Source organism: Carica papaya, chromosome 5, assembly GCF_054855325.1.
Source record: "Carica papaya isolate Zhongbai chromosome 5, ASM5485532v1, whole genome shotgun sequence".
In the NCBI taxonomy this organism is placed as follows: Eukaryota; Viridiplantae; Streptophyta; class Magnoliopsida; order Brassicales; family Caricaceae; genus Carica; species Carica papaya.
The window spans coordinates 3,630,716-3,653,392 of NC_142313.1; the positions used below are offsets into that span (position 1 = coordinate 3,630,716).

Below are 22,677 nucleotides of genomic sequence, written 5' to 3' on the forward strand. Positions count from 1 at the left end.
TAATTACATAAACATATATATTTTTTAAAAGTTAACTTTGTTTTTTCCATGTGAAATCTTTAGCATTGCTTTTTGTTGAATTTTTCACAGATCAAAGTATGTAATTTTGGTTTCTCATAAATGTATGTATGTGTGTATATATATATATATATATACACTCTCAGAAGGTGTTATGAATATCCTCGAAATTTTGCCTTGGATCAAATATTTTATTTTTAGTATTTTGGGAATACATACATATAATTTCTGCATGTTTTTTTTTTTGTCCCAAATGTAAATAAGACAACGTTTGGTTATTACAAATTTCGAGAATTAACTCCATAATCATTGCCCTGGAAAGGCAAAATTTCCATAAATCTTTCAATCAGACACCGGAGATTAAGGTTAATCAATCAAAATTTGGATAAAGTTTGAGATTCCAACAGTTAAATTCATTAAAACGTGTTTAAATTAATAGGAAGATTACTTTTTAATATTGAATTGTAAATATATAAAATAATATTAAATTAATTTTAAAATTTGATATTTATACAATTTATTTTCTAATACTTTCTTTATAAATTGATTCATCATTTTTCTTTATTTATTTTAAACGTTTAGTTTTTTTTTTAAAAATTTTTTTAATATGAAAGTTAAGATAATTAGATTATATTTGAATATTTAAAAAAATATTTTTTTAACTAATCAGTTCAATTAATAAATTAATAATAATTTTATATTATTTTAAACTAATTTTTAATGTATTTAAATGCTATTTAATTATTTTAGTTTTTTTTATATTAAGAAACGAAAGAAAATCTAAGGTGTAAAACAAAAAAATAATATTAGAGATAAATTATAATAGAAAAATATGAATATATTTTTTTATTAGAAATAATATTTGTGCATCTATTCTTAATTATTTCTGGAAGGAACAAAACAGACAAGCCCACGTAAAATTAGGGCGGTAAATCGCTTTTTAAAAATAATGCACTTTATTGCATTTGTCCTAAGTGCATTTATGATTTTATTTTTAAATTATTATATAAGATAATAAAACCCATATAGTCAAGAAATAATATGTATATATATATATGTATTTATTTTTTAAATCCTTTTTTTTTTTCTCAAGAATCATGAATTTGTTACATCAAATCATCAACTAATTTTAATGGGTAAAATTTAATATATGAGAATCTGAAAAGTGGAGATTGGGAATTATTGTTAATAAAGTTCCCATGTGACCCAACAGAAGATTAAAGCAGTGAAATCAAGATTTTCTAGTAGACCCTCAAATTTTAATTAACATCACAAATTAAATTATCAATAATAAATACGTTCAGCTCAGTCCCATCCCTGGTTGACCAGATCGAAACGTCGTAGTTTTCGGGCAAGGGGGGGGGGGAATCCTGAATTGACATTACACAACCTCATCCACAGTGCATTAATAAATAAATAAACGACTGATACCATAAATGCGCACACACGACATCCCGCCGGTATTATCCCGTTTCCCGAATTACCAAAACCTCATTTAATTAAAAAAAATGAAAAAGAAAGAAATCCGGACACACATGTTCCAGGACGTGGACTTCATTATTGCTGTAACCAAACATACCGCACAGTACAGCAGTAGCAGCACCAGCTTTTTCCTTCCTCTTTAAATATAACACGAGCTTTACTCTTCTCTCTCACTCACTCACTCACTGCGAGCCTGCAGCAGAGTTGGTTGTTTTTAGTTCGTTGGTTGGTTGGTTGGGGTTTTTTCGCATTGGAGGATCTGCTTTAGAGCGAAATTCTAATGGCGATTCGCCTTTCTTCTTCCTTTACTCTTCTGGTTATCTTTTGCTTCTTCACTATTCCTCTGTTTCTCTGCAATGGCTTCCCTGACCAACCCACCGGTCAACATCATCACCACCCTCGTTTTACCAGACAAAATTATAGAGACGCTCTGACCAAATCTATTATCTTCTTCGAAGGGCAGAGGTCAGGGAGACTGCCAGCTAACCAGAGGGTCACATGGCGGAGAAACTCTGGTCTCTCCGATGGTTCCGCTATGCATGTGTGTATCTATACAGTACATACAGCACATTTCTGTTATAGGGTATTTTGGTTATGTTGATTTTGTCATCAATGCAGGTTGATTTGGTGGGAGGCTACTATGATGCAGGGGACAACGTGAAGTTTGGCTTCCCCATGGCCTTCACCACGACCATGCTTTCATGGAGTGTGCTTGAGTTCGGCGGATTGATGAAAGGCGAGCTGCAGAACGCGAGACAGGCGATTCGTTGGGCGACTGATTACCTCCTCAAAGCCACCGCTCATCCAGACACCATTTACGTTCAGGTTCTAATTCGAGCCTCCATTTCTTGCTGAAAACAGAGGAGAGATGTCGATAATGGTTTATGTGGCTAATTCTGTGTCGTTTTGAACAGGTAGGTGATGCGAGCAAGGACCACGCCTGTTGGGAAAGGCCGGAGGACATGGATACGCCGAGAAGCGTGTTCAAAGTTGACAGAAACTCGCCTGGTTCGGATGTGGCGGGTGAGACGGCGGCAGCACTTGCGGCGGCTTCTTTGGTTTTTAGAAGAAGTGATCCAACTTACTCCAAGATTTTGATAAGAAGAGCCATGAGGGTAGATCTATAATTACAGTATAGAAAAGAAAATGGTAACGAGTTCCAAATTGAGATTGTGAGTGGGCAATTGTCTGGGTTTCAGGTGTTTCAGTTTGCTGACAAGTACAGAGGAGCTTACAGCAATGGGTTGAATAAATTTGTTTGCCCATACTACTGCTCTTACTCTGGTTATGAGGTAAAACTAAATATCTTCTGAAATTAAATTTTAGGATTTCATCATTGAGGTATATAAACAAGTGTTAATGGATTTGGAAAGTAGGATGAGCTGCTTTGGGGAGCTGCTTGGCTGCACCGGGCCACCAAGAATCCAACCTACCTCAACTACATTGAAGTGAATGGCCAGACACTGGGAGCTGCTGAGTATGACAACACCTTTGGGTGGGATAACAAGCATGTTGGGGCTAGGATTCTTCTCTCCAAGGTTGCTTTCTAAATTTCTCCTATCACATTCTTAATATTGGCCAACTATAAATATGTATTAACAATATGGTTTTGGTTTAGAATCTGAAGAATGTTTTCTACTGTTGAAAATCTTAGGCATTTCTTGTCCAGAAAGTAAGATCCCTCCATGATTACAAAGGCCATGCAGATAATTTTATCTGTTCCCTAATTCCAGGAGCTCCTTTCTCTTCTACCAAATACACCCCAGGTATATAATATATATTAGATTATATGCATTTGGGTTAAGTACAGGGGGTTAAAGTGAAAAGATGTAGAGAAGAAATGAAATATAAATATAACGGCTACTTTTGTTTGCATGTTATTGTTGTTTTTACTCAAAACAGGTGGGCTCCTTTTCAAGATGAGTGATAGCAACATGCAGTATGTCACCTCTTCTTCTTTCTTGCTACTAACCTACGCCAAGTACTTGACCTCCGCTCGTACCCTTGTTAATTGTGGTGGTACCGTCGTTACCCCTAAGAGGCTTAGGTCCATTGCCAAGAAGCAGGTAAAATATAACTCAGTTCATATGTGTGTGTATAAATATATAGTTCATATTTGAACAGACACAAAAAGATTACTGTTAATTCTGGTCTTCTCTACATTTATGACAATCAGGTGGATTACTTGCTAGGAGACAATCCATTGGAGATGTCCTACATGGTGGGGTATGGTCGTCGGTACCCACAAAGAATTCACCACAGGGGCGCATCATTACCGTCGATTGCGGTTCACCCAGCCAAGATCCAGTGCTCAGCAGGCTTCAGCGCCATGAAATCTCAATCCCCAAATCCAAACGTTCATGTGGGGGCAATTGTTGGTGGGCCAGACCAGTATGATAGGTTCCCTGATCAACGGTCGGATTATGAGCAATCAGAACCAGCCACGTATATTAACGCACCACTCGTAGGTGCACTGGCTTATCTCGCTCACTCATTTGGCCAACTCTAGGGCCTTCCCTTATATTATTAGTTGTTAAGCTCTGGTTGGTTTACTTTTTAATTTTTTAAGCGTTAAGAGGTGTTTTTATATTTGTCTGCAAGTGCACGAGGCAACAGGGTCGAGGCCTAAAGCGGCTCGAGCTTCCAAGCCTTGAAAGCACAATGGTCTAGAGGGATAGATGGGCTTATTAATTATTATTATTAGTATCAGTATTATATATACCGTTGTAAACAGCTTTAAGATCCGTGGACCGTTCGAGGAACGGCGTTCATGTATTGTTGGTGACTAAATGTCTCACATAACATGACTTGTGTGCTCCAATAGAATGGGTGGTTTTTATTTTAACCTTTCGGTCTCTTAAACTTAACCCGTTTTATCTGCTAGCGCATTTTGTTGCGTTTCGGCTCACTTACTCCATTTAGGATAAAATTTGGATAACTCACTAAGCCGAACGAAGTATTCTCCGCCCTCAGTTAACTACGGAAAAGCATATAGATAATCTAAACTCTAAAGTTGGGTTAAGATTAAAAAAAAAAAAAAAAAGGTTTGGTTAAGGTAGCATTTCCCATTGGATAAAGGATGTTCTGGTCTGATCTTGAAACTAACAACAGATACAAAATAACCGGAGAGGATATAAAGTTGTAAAGTAAATATTTTTTTATTTTTACCGTTGACGAGAAACGAGTAATTTGACCGTTGAAAGTAAGCGAATCGTTGAGATTGAAAAAAAGGGATAATGTGAACATGTGATGTTTGGAATTGGGGGTTGTGTGTTCATGGTCAAAAAAGCTGTTTGTCACAGGGCTTGTCAGTGGCGTCAGGGAACTGTCAGGCCTTAACATCGTCCCTTTCAGATTATGTGTGTGTGAGAGAGAGAGAGAGAGAGAGACAGACAGACAGAGGGAGGGAAACCAAGAGTCAAGGAGGAACTAAATGACACTCACTAAACTAAACAACTGATATGCCGGATGAAAAATGGAAGAAGCCCATGCTCGAACAAGAAAATGCTTAGCAATTTGTATTAACACTCTGAAATATTGCTATCACTCTTGGAATTCTCACACAATTTAATTTTCAATCTAACATAAACCCAAAGATTGGTAAGTAATCCAAATGATATCAACAGAAGGTAAGAGCAAGAACATGAGTTCTTTATTGCTATGGAGTAGCCTCTATTCAAGGTAGTATCATTCATGGGTTATATACAAAATAAGACAACAGCTGAGAAGTCTCTCCACATCATGAAGTACTTGAGAACAGCTCAGACACTCGCATTATTATCAACATTCGGCGAGCATATTCAGAATTAACTAAAAAGATCACACAGAATGATCCCCGTGCATCATTCAGGAAGACAAAAATAAGAGATAGAACATAAGATTCACACAATCAGACAAAAAACCTTGTTTATTTACTCCGATAGTTACATTCTATGCAACTTCCTGGCGCAGCTATTGCTTGCTTTGGACATCATTCACCCCAGGAAGAGATTTTACCGGAGATGGTGTATCATCCGTTTCTAAAGGAACAGATTTGACCTGAAATGATGAAAGTATCAATCAATTCCTGTAATTTTAAACCAGCATGTAAAAAACAATAATTAATGTTGAATGATATTTTGTTTATTAGAAGATTATATGTTTCTTACGAGGTTGAAAGGGGGAGAGAATCCAGAAACCATATGTAAATGCTTACACTTAAATAAACATTGAATAAAATGGAAGTAACAATTTCAGTGGTGGTGACTGGTGACAACATAAACAGAAACGATATAAATCGTTGATATCACATATAAAATTAGATAACAATTTCCGCATTCTGCATTTTATAATTCTCAAAATCATGAACTTAAAATTCGAGTGTAAAAAAATTGCTGCAATTTAATGGAAAAGATAAGGGAGCACTCACCAAATCACGATATTTAAGAATATAGAACATCTCAAGGTATCTTCGGGTCTCACGCCTCTCCAGCTTGGATACATATTTCCAGAAGCCATACACTCCAGCCAGTGTCATTAGTCTTTCAGAATAAATTTTCCATGTATACCTAGAATCAAAATTCCACATTGAGATTCACAAAACTAGCTTATAAAGAATCAACAATTCCATCGGACTATTTAAAAAATTCAATCAGAGACTTGCCTCTCATAAATTCTTTGAAGCCCTCCTTCAGAAATTTTTTCCCAGTGGCTTGGATCCTCTTTGGACCGTTCAAAAAAATCTGCCATGAAGGCAGCAGCTTGATCAGGATGATATGGATCAATGTGAAACCCAGATATACCATGTTCAATTATCTCTGCTGGTCCGCCGTGGCAAGTGGCAAATGTCGGAAGGCCACATGTCATAGCTTCCACAACTGTGAGTCCGAAGGCTTCATAAAAAGCAGGCTGCAATAGTGGGGGGAAAACGAGGACTTACAAATGCATCATAGGCAATTAAGAACCACTGTGAAATCTAATAAAATCCTATGCTACCTATTCTTAAGGTCAAGAACAATGATGATATCTAATAGAATCCTGTACTCACTTACTTGCACAAAAGCACCGCCTGTATCTGCCACGTAACGATAGAGCTCACCGTTACGTGCTCGATTTGTTTGAGATATTATCCAACGGAACTGACCCAGCAGGTCATATGTCTTTATCAGCCCATGCATTTTCTCAATTTCTGCAATTTCTTCCCTGTCTTTCGACTTGTTCACATCCACGTTACCAGCTACCACAACCAGGTTTACCAGTTTCCTTAGTTTGGCATTTTTACCATAGCACTCGACCAACCCTGTTATGTTTTTCACTTGGTCCAGCCTTGCCATGGAAAACAGTATTGGCTTTGAACGATCACTCAAGAAACCACTGAATTAAGAAACAAGGGAGAAATAATCATAAACCACCAGGTAAGTTAAATCGTTCTCTCTACCTCAATGCTTTGTGCCTCAATATGCTCTGAAGAAAAAGTAAAATCATTCTAAACTCATGCTTGCACGAATTCTACAACTAGATCATCATAAGAACCACCAGTGACAAATTTTCTAACCGAGATTAAAATCAAGTGAAAAACTAACACTTAGAAGCTAATTTGACGTTGCAATAAATTATATGCTTTTCTTCATACAGGAGCAGGCGATAAGACTCAAACTCGAGTCACAAATTCTACTATGAGAATGTCATGCCATAAGAGCTAAATGCTCTTGGCAACAAACTAGATGCTTTTTAAAACTTCGATATCTATTAATAAGTTTAAACACCAAAAAAAATCAAGTAATGACATTTTGGAATAAAAATTCGGGTAAAGGAGGCATATTTCACAGAATATAAAGAAATGTACGAGAAGAGTAGGTGAAGTAATTTGTTAAAACAAGCAGTTCAAGCCTAAGTATTTATTTTCTTTCATCTGAGAGTTGCTTATGCAAGTGCACATTACCACATTGACAATGAAAGTCTAGCAATCACCAACTCTGCTTTGTGCAGTATTAACTTCACTCACTCTTGTTCACAACGCAATAGACCACCAGTAAATGCTGAAGAATTTCGATAATACTAAGTAACTTAAACAGAATATTCTGTACTTGAAGAACTTCTAATCTCAAGGAATATTGATTTGGCTTCTTCCCTCATGCCATCCTCATAAAAAAATAAATAAAAAAAGGACTCTTACCTAAATTGTCATGGAGATTTTCTTTTATATGTTCACATGGAATTCTGCTCTATGTGTAAGATGACCAGAAAGATAAGACATTAACATACCGTTTTCCATAGATGTGCCTCTATAGAAACTAATGAATAAGGTGGAAGATACTAAAAAGGAAAAGGAAAGAAATACTAACACGTATTCATCATTCTGCTCACGACTGTATAACATTTGTTCAATCGTACCATGTAGGGCCGTGAGTCTTTTTTGCTTCTCAGAATATGGGAAGTAAATGCACATGTCTGCCCCAGGAGAGACAATATTGAATTTTGGATCAAAAACATCAATGCCATGGACAACCCGGTAAAGCCCCGGTAGAGTAAAAGCACTGTGACTCTCATACTGACCAACAGTGTTCTTCCTGGAAGAGGCATACAACAAGATTATGCAACAAATGTAAGAACTATTAATAGTGACATCTAACATGAAGTTGCAAGAGTATTTGTCAATTTCCATATATGCGGTACTTGGATGAATTTGCACATCTATATTGGGCCCATATAGGCAGGTTCAGGTTAGTTAACATGGTGATTTAACACTGAGCAAATCACCACATGTAAGACTAATTTAACCAATTCAACATTTTCTAATAAGAAAAAGTAATTAATAAAAAGTATAATGGACATTGCACTAATAGAAAGATTAACATTGATTTTTGAATACATTATTTCTAGTACAGTTTTTTTAATACTAAAAACCACCTAATTCAACAAGGTTTGTTGGTCTGTCAAAATATTAACCAGCTTGTACACAGAAATGCATTTCTCAACATAAGTTATAACCTAGATGATAAAGGCATTGCAAAGCACAATAAAGTATTACCATGTAATCAAGGAACTACTCTCCCTTCCAATCTTACTCTGTAAATTCTCCAAAGAAAAAGTTCTACTTGTATCAATGATTGCAGAAAGGGAACATTTGCAAGCACATAGGAATAGAAAGTTTTCCATTGCATGCATTTTCAAGTATTATTGTGAATTGACTTCTGACCAATCGTACTTTGATTAAACACCTCCAAAATTCCTGTTAAGTCTCACAGCAATTATGAGCAAGAACATCAATTTAGTCATACTGAGAAAGGTCTGAGCATTCCAGGCGTGTAAATTCAAGTTTTTTACTAAAGAACCAGTCCTTTTGAACCATCACATTAGCATATGTTCAACAACTTTTCTCTCAAAGGGCATATGCATTACGAGGAAAAGAGACTAGAAAGGGGACTTTCTTCCTGTAAAGAGGAGAAAGAAGAGCAAAAATAGGAGACTCACGTTCCTGCAATTTCTTGATATGTACTGGTGATGATGAAATCTGCATTATTCATCGCTATTAGGTCGGCAGTAAATTGACAAGAGAAGTGATATTTCTCTTCAAACTTTTTCCAGTATATATCTGAATCTGGATATTTTGTTTTCTCTAAAGCATGGGCAATTGTGCACTGCAGATATTAACATTTGTAGCATCAGATTCCACCATTCAGTGGATGAAATTGACAAGCCTCAAAACTCTGTTATCAGGAAAGGGATAAATCAAGTCTAACCTGTGTAATACCCATTTTATGAGCCAATAAAGACGCGACAAGGTTTCCGTCACTGTAGTTACCTATTATCAAATCCGGTAAACCTTGTAACTCAGCTACAATTTCGCTCGCAGCATCCTGTGACATAAACAACCAATATTTTACAAGATCTTAAAAAGACAGTTAAAAGATAGTTCTAGTTTGATATCAGATCAAATTGCAAGGGAGAAATAAGTAGCAAAGTCTAAGGACGTGATAATATGTGGCAAGGGCTCAAATTAGAAATATGATCAAGATGCTGATGCAGTGAGATCTGGATGATGTGAGTAGTTTAATTACAGAAGTTGGACGAACATTATTGATGACATTGACAGATTTAAATTCAGAGCTATGAACATTTTCTTATAGTGAGTGATGAAACCAATGAGTTTGCCATTTGTTATCAATCAAACTTCGACCTTAAGCCTGACAACTTCTACTGCATAGTAAGGATCATGTAGCATGCATCAAATTCAACCATAAGCTAGCCCATTGTCATAGCATTAGCAAGATCCACTTTCTTCAATCCAGAGCCTCCATCCCTCTTTCTCTTAAAATAGAATAAGAGAATACCATCCAAGGCACATACCATTTCAGCCATTGGTGGTTGATTTTCTTTTAACATTAATAATTTTTATAACATCACCGTGTGGGAAAGAACCACTTCCCTGGGTCATCTGATTGTTGGAACACTCTTTTCTTTTCCTTTGTTTTTTAAATAACATCTTTTCCCCGTAACTCATCTTTGTTCCCACAAACTTTGAAACTTAATAGATCTTACCTCTGTAAAGTGCTCCAAGTAGGGCCATACATCAAACCTTGAGATCCATTTACGAAGTATTCCTTTCTCTGATCTAAAAGGAACTCGTAAAATATGCGTGTATTCTGTTCCACTGACTCTCTCCATCCGCTGGTTGCATGTAGTTCCTTTTGCATCTGGTATTAGCCTGGTAACCTTGTAGAACCAGTTAAAACTGTGTCAAATTATACAAAATAGATAAAGAAATAAATGGAAGACAACAAATTACTGCTAAGCAAGGATACACTTACAATAAGAATTCTAGGAGTAACATCCAGTCCTTGCCTTTGTATTCTAAGAAGCATTTCACTCTCAAGTGCACGCACTTGATCCAGTATATAAACAACCTGTATGGTAAAAAAGGTATGACTATTTTCAATAATGGCAATCCGCAGCATCATTAGCATCATGGAAGCACTATTTTCACAGGCATTGATCAGTAACATGATATTAGCTCTTGAAACTGATTGCCAATTTTTCATGTGCGGAGCAGGAACAAAGAAAACTCTTGCAAGCCAAGAAAACAGGGCAATGGAAAATGCAAATATCCTGTTTAGACCATAGTTTATGAAAAACAGTAGGGTTACCTGCCCACCAGTGTCAGGCAAGCCTAAAACGTTTGCTTGCCCAAAGTATCCATGTGGAGACAAAATGACAACATTGAAAACCATGGGTACCCTCCCAAGGAATTTCTCTAATGTTGAGGGATCAGGAGCTTGAAGGATGTCCATTAGAAGATGCATCATTTCAATCACCCGACTTGCTGTGTCCCCCCAACCTTTCTCAAAACCCATTCCTTGGACACTGCAGCAGGCAATAGGTAAAGGAAATAAATTAGAAGAAATTACTCCACATTTTCCAAGAAACATGTAACTTAATTTTATATGCTAATCAGAAATAGGAGAACAGATGAACATAGATAGAGAAGCTCACAAATATTCAAACTCGGAATAAGGTGTATCTGGTGGAAGCTTTGAAAGATGATCTTCTGCCTTAGCAAGAGCTGACTGAAGCTGAATAATGGTTTGAATCCTATCATTCAACATCAATGCCTGCATGTAATTCTTCTTAAGCATCTAGCTGAACAGGATCCTCATGCAAATATAAACACTCTTCTGTCAAGTTGTATTCATTTATAAAAAGCAAGGTACTGTCTGATATGCATTCTAAACTTACAAGCAATAAGATAATTGATAAATAATGCAGGAAAATTACATTTGTGTGTAATTAAATCATTACATCGAAGGACCCTTCCACAGAAAACTTACATGCCCTTTATATCTATGGGCTCGAAGGAAATCAAGTAATGGTTCCAAGGAATCCCTGTTACGGAACATGCTCGAGGACAGGTGACGGTTCAGGAATTGAACACCATTCCCAATCCATGAAGATCGGCTAGGCCGAGGGACTGTTGTGTTGAATGGCTCAAAGTCAAGCTCAAGCACAAAGTGTTCATCACCCCTAATACATCATGAAGACCAAAAAATGCAATAAATATAACAAACATTCCAATCCAGTCGCCAAATAAGACTCATATAATCTACTGTTTTCAGGTAATTGAATGCTACATACGCATACCTGACTATGTGTTTTTAAGTGTAAAGTTATGGACTCATAAGGAAGTTACTTACTGTCCATTTACAAGCTCCTCTTTAAAGTGAAGATATTCAGAAACAGTCAACTGCTCCACATTAAGTTCATGGACGTTAACGCGAACATATTCCCAAACACCAGGTCTTGGACGAACCGCTATAGCCACAAATGGAGGCAAGACTATGGCTTCCTGTCAGCAATTACAAAATAAGCAGAACTCGAAAGGTTTCGCTTATTAAGATAACCTTTTGAAATAAAGAAAACACAAAAAAAAAAAAAAAACCAAAAAAAAGATGCAGTATAAGCAAAATTAACTCTAGCCAGGAGATGATGATTCTGCCTTGATGCGGTACCAAGAATAGTCCGTATAATTGGCCTTTATTTGTTATGAAAATTATGATGAAATCAACAGGAAAACAGACATAACCAAACACAACTACAAACTCTTTAAGCAGGATATTAGCCACTAAAACATGATTTACATGAAACGGAAAATTCTTCAACGGATCAGTGATTTTCACTTGAAAGATTAACAGGTTAACAGATCCGTTCCCTGGAAGGGGAAGTTAAAATTTAAATTTCATTTGGAAGATTACTATCTATAATCAAAAAGAGAACCAAAGAAATTACTGCTTGTAGGAAAAAAAGACATAAAATGGAGATACAGACGAAAAGTTCACCATTGCGGATTTAAGGACTTCGCTGAAAGGACCATCGGCGAGCTTCTTCTTCGTTTCATCCTCGGCGATGATATTCTCGAACTCATCTATCAAAGTATGAGGTTGCAGTAGTCCTTTACCCTGAGCTACATACCTTCAAAATCGAACAAGCAGTCACTATATAAGAATAAACGGCAATATCAACTAATGATCAAACGATAAACTAAATTTCACAATTTCTCTCTTCAACATTTTCCTCCGAACCAAATAGCGGTTAACATAACTAGAACAGGAAAAGAAAGAAATGATCAGACGGAGAGGCAAGGAGAACCTGGAGAGAAGAGAAACCAGCTCGTTACGGTGAGCGGAGAGCGTATCCTCCACGCGATCTCTCATGCTTGGTACTCGGCTTAACTTAGGGGTCGCCATGGATTGAATTTCTTGAATTCACAGAATTCACAACGTGAGAAGGAAAATGCAAAAGCTGTTATGCTTCACTCTTAGCCGTTAGATATCCGATGATACCTTCCTCTGGTTTTACCGACTGATGATTGCAGAAGTTTCATGAACGACTTTGATCATTTGAAAATAAGAATTGATAACCAAGTTTATATAGCGACAGAGGAGGAAGTGATAGACAAAATGTATTTTGAGTCTTTTTTCTTTTTAATGAATAAAATTATTTTTTCTATAATTCCATGGATAACAATTTTCCGCTTCCATTAAATTACATTTTACACTTTCAAATATATATATTTATGTTACATTTTTTTACTTTTAATTAAATAATATGTAATATTTTACTAATAATTGATTAAATATTATTCATAAAGACTATAATAAATATTTATTAAGCTGAATCGGCACAAAAATAGGAAAGCGAAAGAAAAGGATTGGCTGATTAATGCCTTCATAAACGTGATGTCCTTTTTCTTCTCCGGTTTTTTCATCTTTACATATGTAAAGTATTAAGCCAGAAACGTTTCGATATTAACCCGAAAAAAAAAAGTTAATTGGATGTGAAAGGTGGTGCCAGAAATTTAGGCAAAGTAAATTGGGAAGTGAAATCAACAGAAGAAGGGACACGATGTCCTAGCGGTGTGTACGTCAGGACAAAGTAGTTGTTACACTCGCTCATGATTTCATGCCACGTCGAGATATTTTATTTTTATTATTCAAAATAAAAAAAAATAAAAGAACGGTGTGGGCCCAGCCCTAAAGATTCCTTTTTTACCCAAATATTACAGCTTTTGTAGGATCAAACTGGACCTACAAATTTTTCATTCTGCTAACGTCATTATTTTATTTTTATTAAAATTATCTATATATTTATAATAATTAATTTAATTATACTAACAATTTAATTTATTAATATATAATTATCAAATTAAATTTTATCTTCACGAATATTATTAATATATTAATGAATTAAGTTATTATAGTGAAATGAATTTTATTTAAAAGAATTATAAATTAATTTTTAAAATTAAGTTACACAGAAATTTCTGATTTTGTTCCTAATTATAATGTGATGAATTAATTTTACTTCTTTTTCTCCACAACAAAAATTACAACCAATCTAATTAAATTAGTGACTGCCGACATCATTATTAAAAAAATAAAACTTTTTTGTAATTTATTAAAAATATATATTAGAATCCAACAGTGATTATTATTATTATTATTATTTTTTTTTTAAAAAAAAAAGGCAACTTGAGAAAAGAGGAAAATAACAATTCTTTGGGTGCTCGGTGTACTTTATTCTTGTAGCGGTTTTCAAGGTGGGATTGTATACAATAAATTGGACTGAACTGTATCAAATGTAATTTTAATTTGCTTGTTTTTTTTTTTTTTTTTTTTGGTAATTTAGATATAGAATATAATATTCTAATCTGAAAATTGTTCCAGAATTTTTGTTTTAATTATAAAAAAATTATATAAATAATTAAATTAATTTATTTTAAATTTTATTTCATTAAAATTTGAGAAAAAATAGATTAGGAACGAAATTAAAAATAATTTTAAAAAAATAGATGAAATTTTGAATTTAGAGAGTTTTTTGAAAGAAAATTTGAAAATAGGGGATTAAAACGCAAAAAAAAAAAAAATTAACCACGTAGGACAGCGTAGTCAACAGTCTCGGCGAACCGAAGCATGTCACGTGGCAACCCCATTGACATGGGCACCACGCAAGAAGGCACGCGAGCAATCCGCGTGTCCAACGATCCGATGGTCCAGATCTCATCCCGCATGCATGAATGGCCTAGATACATTTCCTCTTTAAACGTAATCAGACGAACGAGATAGATAGTAATGAACGGCTTGAATTCGCCCACGTCATCAGCCTAAATGCGAAACCATCGAACGATCCTTCTCACTCCACATCAACACAAACAGACGGCTCAGATCGAAGAGGAGAGGTTATTTAAACTCCTCTTCGCAAGGGAACCATACCCTAGCTGCCAGCCCCTCATCGAAAAAGAAGAACATGACGACGGAGAAGAAAACCGGCCCCCGGCCGCTGCCGCATCGGAGCCACCGTCAACCGCAAAAAATGTAAAATTTTTCTCTTCCCACTCGAAATTTGATTCCAAGTCTTCCTGTGGCATATTGGAGCAAAAAGGACGGCAAGTGAGATAGAAACCGCGAACAAAGCTCGACGAAGCTACAGCAACTAAAACCCTAAAACTCTTCTGGTGAGTCCCTTCCCATTTTCTGTTTCACACTATTATTTTACCATTGTGTTTACTGTCTTTTTTTGTGCAGGTTAGTCGAAGGAGAACCCAGCCGCGAAGGAGAACTGGCAGAGTCATCGCATTCAAAGACCCCCCTCCCACACCGGTAGATTCGTTTTTTTAGTTTTTCCGGCCAATCGAGGCTTCTTAACGTATTTCTTCGCAGAGGTACATGTAAAACCGACCAAAGCCAGTCAGGTCAAGGCGAACTGTCGCCGTGGGCAGCGGAGCCTGCGCTTGAGCACGGTGGCGTTGCCGTGTCGGAATCTTAAAATTAGCCGGAAAAGATTTTCAACACTGATTTTAGATTTTTGGGATATTTTTAGGTACGTGACGAGTATTTTGATTCCTGTATGAAAAATTCAAAAAAATTCAGGGCCCGCCAGGAGGCGTAGTGTATAAGAATCTATGTATATAAAAGCTTACTGGGTACCCTAGGAAAAGATGGACGGACTCGGTATATAGGAAACCCTATTGTGGATATTACCTAAGTTGAACAGGGCTGCGAAGTTCCTTACTATAAGGATTTGGAAAAAATGGTTCACCTCATACCGGATGAGAAATCGAGGGGATGACATGTTGGCGCCCATTATTAGACGGGATATGAGGACGACCGAGTTAATTATCAAATCGAGATACTGAGTTCACGAGTAGAGGGATATCCCTATAGAACCCCAGGGATCCTAGTAAGTAATTTAAAAATGAAGAATTATTGATCTTATACATTAAATTTAAATGTCATTTGGTTAGTTGTCTTTATAGGTTGACTTTTGAAAAGCCGTAACAGTAAGTATGGAATTAAACGTTTTAAAATTAAATGTATTTACTTAAATCAAGAGCTCTATTAGTTGTTTTGTAATTTTTACCAATTTTCGATTTTTCATATCAATGATTAATATGATATTTTTACTGGATTAGTGTAACTCATATTTTTATTAACTATTTTAGATCAAGAAAACCAAGATCCAGATCCCGATCTGCAAGGGTTGTGAAGAGATCACCTATCGGACTCCCCTTCTAGTGCTAATGGAGGTTAACCCATTGGAATATCTATTTATTTGTTTTGATTATTGTTTATCTTTCTTTATGAACCAATGTAGAAGGGACATTCCCGTAGTAGTATTGAATATTCTAATTTACTGTGTAAGGAATGTAAACCTAACTTTATTGTCCACTTCCGCATTTAGATAATAAACCCTTTTCTTTTAGTTTCAAACTTTTATAGTTGGTATCAGAGTCACGTTCCTCGGAACCATACCTTATATAGAGACTTAACAATCCCAAATACAAACTGTCATTTAACTCTTCTTTGTGAAATGTAGGTACAAGGATATGAGAAGAGGAAGGCCCCTGTTAAACCGAGCAGCTCAGGAAAGTTCACTTCGAGAGGATGTTAATCGATTATATGAGATACCGGAAAGACTCATCTCTGCTCAGCAGGCCTGGGAGGAAATGAGGGAGCTGTCTGACCTTCCCTCGCTGCCACAGTTTGAGCCACCCTTACAACGGAAAGATCTGGAGCCACCAGCGTACAACCCTGCTCCTCCATCGTATCATCCGGCACCACCACAATACAATTTAGTGCCCCCACCATACAATCAGGTATCGCCATAGGGCCACCCGACCCATCCCTAGCACAATTCAGTCAATTTTCACAAGACCTAGTTCAACTCATAATGGACTCAGGCTCCATTAGAAGGTATAAAAGACTAAACTCATCTACCTTTGCAGGGGCATCCTCTTTCGAAGGGGGTAAATATTGGTTAGCTGAGATAGAGAAGGCCTTCGCAACTCTTGCGGTGATTCTTAAACAGAAGATTGTATTTGCCAACTACATACTTGTGGGAGAGGCAGGTTGTTGCTGGTAGCTCAAGCAGGCCACCATGCCCATTCCAGTCACTTGAGAACAATTTCTAATAGCCTTCAATGCAGAGTACCTTTAGTGCACCTTCAATATTTGAAGAAAATAGAGTTTGCACACCTATTTTAAAGTGATATGACTGTGTTAGTGTATGCCTAAAAGTTCATAGAGTTGGGCTGGTATTCCCAAGAGTATGATGGATGAAGGAAGAAAGGTAAGGAAGTTCAAGTAGGGCCTCCGTCCTAAGTTTAGACAGCAGTTGTACGTGTTAAAACTTAGCACCAACTCAGTCATTTTGGCAAAGACACAACCAGTAGAGATGAACCTTTGGCATTTGAAAAAAATGAAGTTTGTACACCTAATCTAGGATAATATGATTGTGTCAAAGTATACCCGAAAGTTCTTAGAGTTAGGTCGGTATTTTTTAAGAAAGTATGATAGATGAAGGCAGAAAGACAAAGAAGTTCGAGTGGGGCCTTTGTTCTGAGATCAAACAGTAGCTATACGTATTTAAGCTCAGCACTTACTCAGTCGTTCTGACCAAGACACAGTTAGTAGAGCCAGCAGTGAAAAATTTCAGACCCTCGGTTTCCTACTGCATACCAGCACCCACTGTACCAGTTCAGCAGAATAAAAGGTCTAGGCTAATGGCTCATGCTCCTCCTCAGACTCTAGTAACAGGACGCAGTAGGACTTGTTAGGACTGTGGCAAGGATCATGGGGACCGATCTTGCTATCGTATCAATAATACTTGTTGCATATGTGGGAGTGTCCAACACTACGCTAAAGAGTGTTCGTATCTATTTTTAACTCATAAGTACGGACACTATGAGTTTCTGGTAATGTCATTTACGCTAATCAATGCGCAAATCATTTTTATGGACTTAATGAATAGAATTTTTAGACAATTCCTATATCGGTTCGTCATTGTGTTTATTGATGATATCCTACTCTATTCAAAGAGTAGAGATGAACATATTCACCACCTGACTCTGATTTTACAGGTTCTCAGGAAAAGAAATTGTATACAAAATTGAGTAAGTGTGGGTTCTGACTTGAGTAGACTACCTTTCTAGTGCACATCATATTAAAGGATAGAGTATCAGTGAACCCTGAAAAAGTTAATGCAGTATTTGATTGGGAGAAATTAACATTGGTTAAGGTGATTCATAGCTTTCTGTGAATGACAAGTTATTATCGCAGGTTTGTAGAAGAATTTTCTAATCTAGTTGCTTTTTTAACCCGGTTCACAAAGAAAAACATTGAGTTTGAATGAAACGAGAATTGCAAAAGGAGCTTTACAGAACTCAAGAAACGATTAACTACTGCACCCGTGTTGGCTCTACCGAGTGGGACAGGTTGATACACAGTGTATAGTAATGCCTCATACCTGAGGTTGGGTTGTGTTTTGATGTAGCATCGGAATGTCATAGCCTATGGGTTAAGGGAGTTAAAGAGTCATGAGAAGAATTACCTCACCCACGACTTAGAACTTGCCGCCATTATCCACACCTTGAAGATTTGGCGCCACTATATATATAGAGAGACTTTTGAGATTTATACAGACCATAATAGATTGAAGCATATATTCACTCAGAGGGATCTCAACATGCGTCACAGGTGTTGGATAGAGCTCCTCAAGGATTATGATTGCAAGATTTTGTATCACTCGGGCAAGAGCAATATAGTAGCCGACGCACTTAGTAGAAAAAATGTATGTATATTGTCATTTTTATTGATTTCTGAATACAGGGTAACAGAGGTTGCACAACAGATACGACTTCAAGACTTGAAGAGAGTTAAATGTTTGGTCCATCTAACTGTCCAACTCGATTTGATCTAGAGAATAAATGAAGTCCCATTAACCGATTCCACCTAACAGTTATCAGGAAGGATGCAGAACATGGAGTAAATCCAGAATTCTGAGTTTTTGTAGATGGGTTGCTTAGATTTCAGGATATGGTGTGTGTTTCAGATGACAGTGAACTAAAAAAAGACATCATGATAGAGGCTCATAGTTCAAAGTTCGCTATACATCCCAGAAGTACTGAGATGTATCAAAGTATGCGACGTCGATTTTGGTGGAGCGGGATGAAAAGAGAGATAGCTGACTTTGTCTCCAAATGTCTGGTATATCAACAGATTAAAGCAGAATATCAACCCACAGGCAGACTACTTCAGCAATTTCCGATCCCATAGTGAAAATGAAAAGATATTACAATAGAATTCATGACAGGGTTACCTGAGGCACGCTCAGGACATGATGTTATATGTGTAAATGTCGATCGGCTCACCAAGTCCTCTCATTTCCTAGCTATCAAGATGATCAATTCCTTGTACAAGCTAGCAAGAATCTATATCCGAGAGATAGTCAGGTTACATGCAGTCTTAGTGACAGTGGTATCCGACAGAGATTTCAGGTTCATTTCTCGATTTTGGTTTACTTTTTAGGAAGTCATGGGAACGAAACTGTCACTTGACATTGTATACCACCCTCAAACTAATGGACAATCAGAGAGAATAATTCACACACTGAAAAATATGCTCTGAGCTTGTGTCCTGGACTCCGGGGGCCTCTTGGAATGATCACCTACCTTTGATAGAGTTCGCCTACAATAACATCTATTAAGCAAGCATCAGCATGACCTCGTATGAGGCATTATATGGCTGACTCTGTAGGTTTTCGAACTGTTAAGAAGATGTGAGTGATAGAAAATTACTTGACCCGAATCTTGTAGAGAAAACTACAACCAAAATAGTTAAAATCATGAAGAATATCCAAACAGCTCAGAGCAGGCAGAAGAGTTATGCGGACACTCGGAGGAGGGATTTAGAATTTGAAAAAGGTAATCGACTGTTTCTTAAAGTCACTCATTTCAAGAAAATTAGCAGGTTTGGAAAGAGAAAAAAATTAACTCCCCGGTTCATTACACCATTTGAAATCTTATATAGGATTGGTACATCTGCCTACAGACTAGTACTACCTCCAAAGCTATCCAGAGTGCATAATGTGTTTTATGTGTTAATGCTACACAAGTACAACCCAGACTCCTCACATATCTTGTCCCACGAGCCCCTTTCACTTTAGAAAAATCTATTCTATGAAAAGGTACCGGTAGGTATTGTAGACCAGAAGAGCAGAGTGCTTCACAACAGATAAATTTTCTTTGTCAAGGTTCTATGGAAGAATCATACTTAGGAAGAGGCCAGTTGAGAATTAGAATCAGACTTCAGACCCAATACCCCCAACTGTTCGACTGAATGAGAGGGTGACAAATTTGAGAGACCAAATTTTTCTAAAGGAGGAAGAATTGTAATACCCAGGTATGAAAATTAGCTTAAAAATTTTAATTATAAAAAAATTATATGAATAATTAAATTAATTTATTTTAAATTTAATTTTATTGAAATTTTGAGAAAAAATGAATTAGGGATGAAATTGAAAATAATTGTGCGAAAAAGAGGTGAAATTTTGAAGTTGAGAGATATTTTTAAAAGAAAATTTGAAAACAGAGAGTTAAAATGCAAAAAGAAAAAGTTTGGCCACTTAGGACAGCCCAGTTAGCATCCCCGGTGAACCGGAGCACGCTGCGTGGAACCCTGCTGATATCGGCACAACGTGATTAATCCGCATGCCCAGTGATTTGATGGCTCAGGTCTCATCCTGCGTTCGGGAATAACCCAATTGCATTCTCTCTTTAAATGCGATCGGACGGACAAGATAGATCGTGATGGATGGCTTGGATTCACCCACATCATCAACTTAAATGAAAAATCATCGGACGGTCCTCCTCGCTCCATGTCGACACAAATGGATGGCTCAGATCGAAGAGGAAAGGGTATTTAAACTCCTTTTCGCAGGGGAACCCAACCCAACCCACCAGCCCCCCCGCTGGAGAAGAAGAACCCGATGCTATAGAAGATCGACCCCTAGCCGCCGTTGCACTGAAGCCACCGTCGATAGCACAAAAAAGTAAAAAAAATTTCTTCCTGCTCAGAATTCGATTCTGAGTCTCCTTATAGCCATATTGGAGCATAAGAGATGATAGGTGAACTGAAAATTATAGGTAAAGCCCGGCAGAGCCGTGGCAACCAAAACTCTAAAACTCCTCCGATGAACCCCTTCCCGTTTTCTATTTCACACTATTCTTTGACCATTATGTTCACCGTCCATTTCTGTGTAAGTTAGCTGAAGGAGAAATCTCAGCCGCGAAGAAGAACCGGCGAAGCCACCGCACTTGGAGACCCCTCTTCCCCCCACCGGTAGGTTCATTTGTTTTTATTTTTCTAGCCAACTGAGGCTTGATAACGTGTTTTTTCGTAGGAGTATGTATAAAATTGACAAAAATCGACCAAAACCGGCCAGGCTGAAGCGAACCGTCGCTATGGGCGGCGGAGCCTGTGTCAGAGTACGACAACACTGCCGTGTCAGAACCCTAAAAATGGCCGAAAAAGATTTTCAACACTGATTTTGGATTTTTAAAATATTTTTAGGTACGTAACGAGTATTTTGATTTTTACAGAAGATCAGAAAAACCTGGGGCCCGCCAGAAGGCGTAGTGGATAACACAGTGTTTCAAAACACCAATCTCCGTAAGGATCCCTCATCTTATTCTCTGTTACGATAAATTAAGATTTAATAATCAATAATATCGTATTTTGTAAAAATTAAAAAAACTCTAACAATAATTACAAGTCACTAATGGAGCCGGAACTGGTCAGTGTATGATTATTCTGGTTTACTGTTCATTTTCTCCTATGTTGCTTAAGATATTTACTATTGCATTGTGTGCATTAAATTGCTAGTTTAAATTGTACTCTCAGTTATTTGGTTTATTTGGTTATCCTGTACTGATTATTTGGTTATCTGGTTACTTGATCATTTAGTTATGTAAATTGTATAGCTTGCTTAGATGTCATTTAAATTGATCTGTGAATGTATAATATGCGATTGATGGTTGTTTGGACGATGAAAATCTATGTATATAAAAGCTTACTGGGTGCCCTAAGAAAGAGTTAACGGATCTAGTACATAGGGAACTCTACTATGGACATTACCTCAGTCGGACAGGGTTGAAAAGTTCCTTACCGGAAGGGTTTGGGAAAGATAATTCACCTCATACCGGACGGGGTATCGAGGGGATGACATGTTGGCGCCTATTATTGGACAGGGTATGAAGACGATCGGGTTAATCGTCGAATCGAGATACTGGATTCACGAGTAGAGGGATATCCTTATGGACCCTAAAGGTTCCAGTAAGTAAGTTAAAAAGGAAGAATTACCGATTTTATACATGAAATTAAAATGTTATTAGGTTACTTGTCTTCATAAGTTGACTTTGAAAAAATTGTAACAGTAAGTATGGAATAAAACCTTTTAAAGTTAAATGTGTTTACTCAAATCAAGGGTTTCATTAATTATTTTGTTATTTTTACCAGCATTCGATTTTTTGTATAAGTTATTAGTGTGATATTTTTATTAGGCTAGTGTAGCTCACCATTTTATTAACCATTTCAGATCAAGAAAATCAATATCTAGATTCCGATCAGTAAGAGAGTCATGAGTAGATTAACTCTCAGACTCTCCTTCTATTGTTAGTGGAGGTTAACCCCATATGATGATATCTATTTATTTATTTTTATTATCGTTTGTCTTTCTTTTATGAACTAATGTAAAATGGACATTCTCGTAATACTATTGGACATTTTAATTTACTGTATAAGGAATATAAATCATAACTTTATTATTCGCTTCCGTATTTAGATAATAAACGTTTTTCTTTTAGTTTCG

The 22,677-nt window shown here is 36.8% G+C and overlaps 2 protein-coding genes across 2 annotated transcripts; one reads left to right on the forward strand and one right to left on the reverse strand.

The window, feature by feature from the left end:
- Nucleotides 1-1,671: 1,671 nt before the first annotated feature.
- Nucleotides 1,672-4,233, forward strand: GH9B13 (glycosyl hydrolase 9B13). The gene is made up of 8 exons (XM_022033551.2): nt 1,672-2,041; nt 2,119-2,325; nt 2,415-2,615; nt 2,700-2,792; nt 2,877-3,038; nt 3,155-3,266; nt 3,403-3,566; nt 3,677-4,233. Exons 1-8 carry the CDS (start codon nt 1,781-1,783, stop codon nt 4,007-4,009), a joined length of 1,533 nt encoding a protein of 510 aa, XP_021889243.2. The 5' UTR covers nt 1,672-1,780; the 3' UTR covers nt 4,010-4,233.
- Nucleotides 4,234-5,130: 897 nt separating this feature from the next.
- On the reverse strand, nt 5,131-12,856 carry SUS3 (sucrose synthase 3). The gene is made up of 15 exons (XM_088220653.1): nt 12,622-12,856; nt 12,312-12,444; nt 11,670-11,821; nt 11,307-11,499; nt 10,972-11,090; nt 10,626-10,842; nt 10,290-10,385; nt 10,021-10,194; nt 9,222-9,338; nt 8,953-9,119; nt 7,824-8,048; nt 6,531-6,852; nt 6,143-6,387; nt 5,909-6,047; nt 5,131-5,538 (listed from the first exon to the last, which is right to left on the reverse strand). Exons 1-15 carry the CDS (start codon nt 12,717-12,719, stop codon nt 5,452-5,454), a joined length of 2,484 nt encoding a protein of 827 aa, XP_088076779.1. The 5' UTR covers nt 12,720-12,856; the 3' UTR covers nt 5,131-5,451.
- Between the last annotated feature and the right edge of the window lie 9,821 nt (nt 12,857-22,677).